This window comes from Cystoisospora suis (assembly GCF_002600585.1).
Source record: "Cystoisospora suis strain Wien I chromosome Unknown contig_5717, whole genome shotgun sequence".
In the NCBI taxonomy this organism is placed as follows: domain Eukaryota; phylum Apicomplexa; class Conoidasida; order Eucoccidiorida; family Sarcocystidae; genus Cystoisospora; species Cystoisospora suis.
In genome coordinates, this window is record NW_027158507.1 from 888 (window position 1) to 10,115 (window position 9,228).

A 9,228-nucleotide genomic window follows, 5' to 3' on the forward strand; every position below is an offset into this window, starting at 1 on the left:
TCGCTTTTCCGGTGTCCCTTCTCCAACAGACCTAGGCTAGGACACAGCTGAGCACCCTGAATTTCACGCGACCGGACGGACGGGCTCAGATGAGGTTGTGCAAGCTACACCAGAGAGACTGTAGCTGTTTGTGACCCGCTGCGTACCCGCAAGCAAGCCTCAAGATCGACAGTAATAAGCTTGCAATTTCGACATATGTCCATTATTTCGTATGTACGACGTCGGCCTCTTTTCCGCCCTTGCGCTTACAGCACTTGCCATGGGATACCCGCCGCCATAGCCAGTCAGACTGCGAGCGCGAACACTTTTCTTCTTGGGTCTCGGGCATTTTTTCATCTAGCGGCACAGCGCGGTGACTTGTGATGATGGGCAATTCGGTCCGAAGAAGGATCGAACGTTTTGACCAAGTTTCCACCTTGCTAGCTAAAAGAAGCTACTGCGCGGCTGCAGAGGATTATACATGTTGGAGCTGAAGAGAAAGTTTCTGCTGTGGTGGCGCATTTTTCCTTGGTGCCTGATTCAAGCCATGCACCGGGACTCTAGTAGCTAGGTAGATCCCAACAGGAGAGTCCGATAGCTGTCTAGACCACAGAACCGAAACTCTGATAGCTAAGTAGTCCCCCGCTTGGTAAGTTCTAAGTTGGAGTAACGGATTGGTCCAGCGCTAGTGGCGGCCTGCAGTGGCAGGCATGTTCTCTTCGACTGCGAGCAGCGGGGGAGTGCGCTTCCCCAGTCAGCTAAGGTCTGCCACTCTGGCTTGCAGGGAATTTTGACAAAAGGGTACTTCAGACTTGAGCAGCCTGTATCACATTGAGGTAAGCAGAAGGGAAATTGCAGTTATGAAGCTGCACGTACCTCTTTACTCTGGTATTGGACGGCGGAGTGAGGCGAATGCTGAGGGCAAGTGCAGGTAGAAGAGGGACCAGAGTAACCACGGCCGTGACTAACCTGCTCCAACGTGCTGCAACAGAGTGGTGAATGAAGGGAATCACCATGTGTTCAGCCGCTTCGTCGGTGTTTACACGCTGGTGGTCCGGGTAACTAAGCGAATGCTTCTTCCGTCAACCGCTGGCGGCAAGGGAATTAGTTTCACAGTCGTGGTGTAAACGCATTTGATAGCATGGCAGCCGACAAGGAAAGCCGATGGTGTGTGCTCTTGTGGTGACAGAACGTCAATTGCCGGCCCCGTTGTCCTCCAAGACAACGGGCGAACCTGCTGGCGCAGCGAAGTCTCCGGCGCTTCTTCCCGGTTCCGCACTTAGCATTACAGAGGTGGCAGGCCCAACGGCGTGGGGACCACTCCAGTCTCTCCCGCGATGGCCTCAAGGTGGAGAGTCCGCAGTAGCAAGCGCCAGTGACACGGCGTTTTCCCTTCACGAGGGATCGGCAGGCGTAAGCGGGCCTTTCCCCGGCAGCGGACCCGATGGTGATGGACGGGGCGGCGTGGACCTTACTGTACCAAGCGGATGGCTGAAAGCAGAAAATCAGTGCTGGTGGACGCCCCGGGCCGCCGTCGAAGCTGTCCCCGGCACTGGTGCAATCCTGACCGCCCAGCGTAGAGCCGAAACACGGGCCAGCTCAGGACCCCGTTTGGGAGTGCTGCGAGATGTCAAACGTACTGCAGCCAGCATGTTCCCCTCCCCTCTTACACCAGTTGCCGGCGTCCTACCTCGCGTGCGCCTCAGTGAACCCAGAGAGGTTGAGCGCGGAAGCAACAGCGATAAAGAAAGTTCTACAGGTGGCTTCGTTTTTGAGCCGCTGTCTACACTGTCGGGATATGCGCGTTCAGCTTCTCGCTACCGGTTATCTGCGGAGGACCCTGCAGCGGCCCCACCTAGTTTTTCTCCGCGCACACTCTCAAAACCTCCAGAAGCACGGGGCAGGCCTCGAGTGACGGGGACAGGTTCGTTCCTGGTCAGCGAACACTCAGTTGCTTCGACGAGTACGGGCCAGCACTTCAGCTATGCCACTCCGCCGTCATTCGCTGTTGGAGACCGATATCAACCCTAGCGCCCAGGACCACTACGAGCCACCCTACAGCAAACGCGTACTGCTTCCCCTGTTCGCCAGTTTGGACATGTCCTCTTGCAGGCACCTCCCTCTACCGCCCCCAAATTGTTACAGCGGTAGCGGCGTTTGCCGCCTCACGCCGGAGACGGCAGTCGTTGTGCTGGTAACCAACGAAGCAAGAGTCGTTTGCGCGAGGCGTACGTGTACATATGCCCACAACCTTCCGCCGGTACGCACCTATTGTGTCTGCGTACATCAATCTACAGCTAGCTACCTGTCTGTCCAGCTGTATCAGATGTGTGAAGAAGCGCACAGGCCAACACAAAGTTGAACACTGACCTATCAAGCCATGTGATGTGAATATATCAGGGAGGCTGCGCTGTACGGACTGAGAAGTCCCTGCAACAACATCATCGCTTTTGACTGAGCTACGGATGAACTCCGAAGCAGGACCACTGGTGTGCTTTCAGACTTCGCTACCATGTGGGTTCTCACAGCCACCGGCTGTCCGTGGTCGTGCCGTGCATGTATCGTAAGAGCTTCAGAGCAGGAGACGCTCCGACCGAAACTACAGTCCGAGATCAGTCCTAAATAGCTGCCTTTCTGAAGCCGCACACGGAAGTACCAGACACTGAGCGGGACGCGGCTTTCCAGGTGTCTGCTGCTCAGAACGGTACGACTGCTCTTTGTCAGGTTGGTTCTGTCCTCTGTTATTGTGCAGCTGGACGATTCTTTCTGCCTTCATCTCCGGTTGAGTCCTGGTGAGGTTCCTTGGGCACGAATGTCCACTCCCCCTAGCCCAGCGACCATACGTGACGAGCGCGGACGCACGGCCTGAACACACTTTGAAGAATACGTTTTCGACGAGGATGCCAGAGGAGTGAAGGATTGTTGGCGGACGTCCGCTGTCGACGTGAGCAGTCTTGAACAGCGGTCCCCTGGCGTCACTTTTTACGTCAACGTTCTGCGAATGCGCCCATGGCTTTGTATCTGGAGTATGTGTTTGTTGGGAACCCCTTATGGCACACCTGGCAATATATAGCAAGGTAGTTACCCCCGCGAAAACAGTGCGCACAACCGCTTCGTTGTACTGGCAGTCACGCTGGATACTAGTGATATTTCTACCGCGCAATTTACAGAGCGATTAGCGGTGCGTAAGGCGGCTGGTTGTGCCTGGTATTGCTTGGATCTCAGTCCCGCTGGTGTGTGGGACAAATATGAATGTATTGTTTGCTACGACGAAATACATCACAGATCTTTTGGCTGGCAGGCTGTTGTTAGCAAGTAGTATACCGTCAACGGTTTTTGTGTAACCAGTTTCTGACTGTACGGGGCTACGCTCCCGGTTTCCCGCGAGTCCACTAGCCTCGGTGTTCGGAAACATCTGACCAAGTACCTCGCGTCGTGCTTCACGCGTCACACTGACAGCCCCTCTTCTTTGCCCGGGGTAGACGTGGATGCGTCTTCTGCTTCATGAACAACAGGTGTTGTCTCTAGTTGCACTGAGAGTGATTTGCTTTTTTCCGTCCACTGCCGTCCATTCCGGCTCCCCATTTCGTCACTGGCGCGTGTTCCCTGCAGTCTCGTTCGGCAGAAAGAGGACGAAACTGGAAAGCAGAGAAGAATGGCAAAAGCCTGAGTAGTCACTTTGTTTTTTCTGTTGAGCCACAATCACAGCGTATGAAGATACTAATGCTGCCACAGGTATTTGTGTAAAGTGTTTTCTCCCAACACTGTACTTCGAGGAAGACTGTGTTAGTGTTGCTGGCCGGGGCCAAAGGTATAGTGCGATCGGTTCTCAGCGGCTGTGAGGAGCGAGATATGAGAGTGTTGCGAAAGTCTCCATCAACGCCTGGCCGGCATTATTCCTAGAAGTCATACGCTCGGCAACCGCGTTTTTCTCCCAACAGTCGTACCACCCGATTTGTCTTAGCTGGATGAAGAAAAACCGTCATGAATTACTTGGACTGCGCTAAGATGGCGAGGTTTGTAAAACATCGCGTTGTCAAGGACAGTGAGTTGCCGTCACAGGTTTCGCTTGTCTGCAACGTCCTTCCGGCAGCGTTACGAGTGGTGCTTCTTGTGCGCCACTTCCATCAACATTTTCGATGTAAGGGCAATCCCCTTTGGGAGCCTCTGAAGATGCGTTAGCTCTGCGCATGTGACCCTCGGGATGCTGGCAGCTTGGACATTTAGCTGCACATGAAAAAACGGACGTCCTGCGTGGATGCCAGCTGTCCGGGAAGCACCATTTTCTTTCAGACGGACTTCCCTCTCGCCACCGTTTATCACACAGTAGTACAGAGGAGAGTTTTGTCTACCTGCTCTCCCGAGACGACGGGATTCCTGTGACTTGCGTTCCCCCTGTTCGTACATCACGGACTTCTTAAGAACACCCGTGCATACTGCGGTTCACCCTCTGTTTCTACGGTTCCATCCACTCTAGGTTCTAGACACGGATCACACGACAAGGTAACGTGCTGTGACGCCGAGCATCCCGAGAATGATTTGAAGGCAACAGCAGCGCAGATCCCTGTGGGTAGTCCTAACTGTGAGGAAACGCCACACATGGTGAAGCAATTTACAAGGTGCGAAGACAGCTTTGTTCCCGAGCGTGCCAGACAGTCGTCGCCCCGTGAGTTGGTCCCTCCAAAACAACCGGCATCGACACAAAACGCTGCTTGGTTCGAGGAAACGCCACGAAAGAATAAATACTGTGTACTTCGTCCAGGTTATTCCAGAAACTGCCGGTGGAACGGAACTCGCAGCGGATTCCCCTGAGCACCTCTAACGCGAGATCGCTCGTCAGCATAAGCGCAGCAGTACCCTCAAGGCCCCGGTCATGATGAGGGAGTGGGGAGTGTGCTGAGAGGTTCCGCCCTGACCGTCGCATGCTAGAGCAGCGACGTCTCTCTCGTCGCTTTCTCAGCTATGCGAGCGGAGTGAGGCAGTCTGGGAGGCTTCCTTTCCCCGCCTGGGACTGCCGAGTGCCCCCAACGTCAAAGGAGATTGGAGTCCTCACTAGCCACATTCCGTGAGAAGGGCGCAGCCCGTTTCCTCGGGCTGAGCTGCAAGGACAGCCGGGTGTATTCAGTGGTACAGCTGTGCGACTTGCGATGCAATGCATTCGGGCCGGGCCGGCGTGCAGGTTTGTACCGAGTGTTGCTCGCCTGTTTCGTAGGCCCCGGCTCCGTGGTCCTGGTGTGGGGGAGACGATTTTTGTCAGCACACAGCGTAGCTGTCCTCGAGTGTTCCCACGTACGCGGTGGACCCCTCGCACCCCGGTGTTCTTGTCCACCTAGCCCGAGGACAGTTTTAAACCCTGCAGTTTCACGTCGATGTGTGGTTGTTCTGTTTTGCCGCTGGTGGGGAAGGTACGCGGACCTGTCAGACATCGGTTCTGTGGGGCTCGCTCTCTCAGTCTCATCTTCATGACGGGCACCTCAGTAGGCACTGGGTCCTCTGTCCGGCGAGATGACTAGGCAGCTCTCTCGGAGGTGGCCGCTGGTAGTGTGCGTTCTTTTGTATGGTCGGGAGCCACTTGTCACACAGACGCAGGCGCCTTCAGGAAGACAAGACGAAGGGAAGGCGGGCTCGTTTTTATCTCACCGAGGCTGGTGCGCTGAGGCCGCAGAGATCCCTTCTTCAAGTCTCGCGGACGTCTCGACTGCCAAGGGGGCGCTGCAGACTCCTGGCGCACAATCATCATCTTGGGAGGCGCCGAGCCTGACACCAGCTGCAGATTGCGGGGCCAACAGGTTGTCGACTCCAGAAGTGGCAGCTCCAGGAGTTGAGCAGCTACGACTCGGCTTGCAAATGAACAGAGCTCGCAGGAGGAAGCTTGCTACCAGACTGAAGAACGCTTCCGCTCGATGGAGCAGTTTTGAAGCATATATGTCACAGAACTGACGGCGACGCGTAGTTCGCAAGAAACTAGCCGTGAGTTGTCTGTAGTCTGAACCACTCGTGCTGTGGCAGCTTGCCTCGACGACTTGCAAGTCCGAGTGCCATTAGTAGTGACTTGTGCATCACGCAAGGGAACACTCCGCAAGCCTCCGAGACTTTGCGAAGGCTGCAGGACAACGGCTGGTTCCCTCCGATGTGCGCAACGACGAGAGGACAGGATGTCGGGGATACAACGCATCCGGAATTCCCATGTTGTCAGGTCTTCTGTTTCCGAGGATGTCAAAGCGTATCTGCTTCGACAGACGAAAGAAGCAGGGACTCTGCAGTCCCGACAAAGTGTCGTGCCGGGATCTGGTCCCGGACTGAAAGACAGAGGAAGTGGAAGTGTTTCTCGGAGAGTCTGCCCGTTGGCGAAGCCTGTACGGTTTCAGTACGCCACCAGAAATCTGGGGGCGAGTGGCGAACTATATTGGTGTTTGGGGTACTTTCTTCGAAGCCATCTAAGCAGCATCACCGGGAGCCCTGGAAAAGCTATGTGACTTGTGCCGCCTCACAGCACGTTGTGTGCTGGTAGCGGCAGGCAGTTCCTGTCGGCGGCGTGACACGCGAGGCTCTAAGTCGTCCCATGTCCGGTCCCGGCTCGGTATTGGATGTGACTGCGGTCCTCTGTCTGGTACCTGTTGCAGGCTGACGGACAGGCGACGGAAGTTCCTGAGACTGAAGTTGAAATATACAAGCTCAAGTACCGACAGGCCGTCGGCCCGAGGCAACGGGAAATCGCGGAGCTGAAGAGACAAGTTGAGTCACTCGACCAACAGGCGAAGGCGATTGCATGGCAGCTTACTACAGGGCCTCAGCTGTCCCAGGATTGCGTGGCATCGGCGGATGATTTTCGACTTGAGGCCCGGTCAGCCGAGGAAGCTCAGCCGGGTACCAGGGATTCCGGTGCTCCAGGGGAGGGCCCCGAGGAGGACGACCCAACCTCGTTTGCCGCGACCGCATCTGACGTAGCTGCTCCCAGTCCTGAGATCACTCAACTGAGGGAAGAGAGGCGGAGACTGGCGCAGCGAGTTGAGTCGCTGAGGAGACTTTCTTCGCTCTCGCCGGCTGGAACTGGCTTCTGCGGGTTCTACTGAAGGGCATGTGAGAGGGCAGGTTTTGCCGGAATCCAGTGCCAGCAGTCTCGCTGTGTTGGAGGCATCGCTTGCGTCTCATCAACAGCGGCTGCGGAAAGTCCGCAGAACGTTGGCCGGACTGGCGACAGGCCCGAGATCAGCCCTGGTCTTGGCAGGGGGCCGTGCCGCCGTCCGCAGAGATGGTGACACAGCCGGGGTGCCCGATGTGAAGGGAGTATCTACGGTTACGGGCATTCAGAGGGCAGGCCATCCCGGGGGTCCCTGCCCCTTAGGGACGTTCGCAAGAGGCACGTTACGTGCGGTGTGAAGCAGACGGTCCCAGCGCACTGGCATCACTTTTCAACAACAGCGAGCTGGTCAGGTGAGAGTTGTACCCGCAGCTCCTTGGAGTGGCTTAGAACTGCAATTTCAGCAGTAAAGGGTAAACTGGTCAACTGTGCCAGGGTGGCGGCTGTTTCGCTTTCCGTGATTGACCCTTCAGGGGTAGGATTGATCAAATGCTGGCGCGAACGCCGTCGTGCAGCTCTCACTCCTGAGTACATCATTTTCCTCTTGAATTCTAGTATACTCTTCCTGCTCGACCGCGCCCGTTCTCATCATCCTGCTTCTTGGGCTCATTCCGATTTTCTCTCACGCGCGTCCCGTGCTGCGCAGTCCAATCAGTAGTAGTCGTTCAGCTCCACAACAAGCAATTATCTCAAGGGCGAATCATGTAGCCCTTCCCACTCTGTCTTACATCACTGCTGGCTAGGACAGATACAGCATGCCTCTCACCGTGCTGCCGCTGCTGTTGCTCGGGCCTCCGGCGTGCCGGGATGTTCAACGGCAGAATAGAGAAACAGTCTTGTCAACGGTCATGGCTCTTACGGGTGATGACACTCATGCATGGTAAGTGTACCTAGAAAGGTGTCGATCTGTCCTGCTCAGATAGTCTCCGGAAGCACGACAGTACCTTCATCTTAGTAGCTCCGACTGCGAGAAGTCGGTCGGCACTCGGACTGGCAGGGGATACACTGCCCGAGTTCGAAACTCCAGCCGGGCGGCGAGAGGCGGAGAACCGGTTGCCATCGACACACGCTACCCGTTCGGACGGTGGGCCCCGGGGAGTTTTTGATGACGATAATGAAGAGAGCGGCGGCGTGACGGAACCAAGCGAGCATGCTGGGTCGGCATGGGGGTTGGTAAATGAGCTGAAGCTGGTTGAGGCTCGGATCCATCACTTGCGACGAATGCTCCGGGATGCTTCTCGGTATTGGGGAAGCGTTGACGCTTACGTGGATGCTGTGTGGCGCAGTCGTGAGGAGACGCGCGTTCAACGGCGGGTGAGTCGGGTTCTGCAGCGCCGGGTAGCTTTCCCTCGACCGAATTACTTTGCACACCACCGGGGATCACTGAGGCTGGACGAAGAAAGGGACAGGAGGCGTCACACCCCGGGCGTGGCAGGCGGTTGCACTGCGCTGTCCAGTAGGGACTCCATATAGCAGCCCCACTCGTGAGGAACGTTGCCCGGACCGTTCACCGGGTTTGCATTAGGACGGTAGGATATTTGTCTACCTCGAGGATGATTTTTTCGGGTCTGCTACCTGCGTTACTTGCAGGTCAAGTGAAGCCGGGAGAGACACTCTCATCCGTACCTGCAGAGGCTTCATGTCAGTCGTTTTGTAAAGGAGATTTTACCACCAGGGTCGTGTCCAGAGCTCTAGGGGGTAGTGAAGGGTGGGTGTCGAACTCCTTTCCGTGCTCTATCGCCTGTGTGACCACCTTTCACGCAAGACAAGCGTTGCCCAGAGCAGACTTCGATGCTGCGATAACTGGCAGATTCTGCACGAAAGAAAGAGGAGAGCACCTCGTCTTCTTGCGCACACACAACGATCGATTCTGAAGGCCGTTACTCTGTCTTATTGGTTCAGACCCTGGAACTTATGCTCACATATTTCTTGCAGAACGAGAGAAGTACTCCACCGATTCCAGCAAGCAAAGCCGAGATCTACCGGCTACGGTACAAACAGCTCGCGCCTCCAAAGCTTAAAGAGATGGAGCTGCTGAGGAGCCAGATTGAGGAGGCCGAGCAGCAGAGGACAGAAGTTGCGAACAAACTAGAGACGCTGGCGGCAACCCAGCCTTCAGAAGTTACAGCGGTTGCTCCATACCTGCCACGCTCTCTGCGGAAAAGGCT

The 9,228-nt window shown here is 55.9% G+C and overlaps 1 protein-coding gene across 1 annotated transcript; it reads left to right on the forward strand.

Annotated features, from left to right (window-relative positions):
• Window positions 1–7,056: 7,056 nt before the first annotated feature.
• On the forward strand, window positions 7,057–9,178 carry CSUI_009522 (uncharacterized protein; the record flags this gene model as incomplete). Its single annotated transcript, XM_068069637.1, has 3 exons — window positions 7,057–7,348; window positions 7,980–8,374; window positions 8,996–9,178. Coding segments are annotated over 3 exons (870 nt in total), but the record flags the coding sequence as incomplete, so codon positions are not given.
• Window positions 9,179–9,228: the final 50 nt, after the last annotated feature.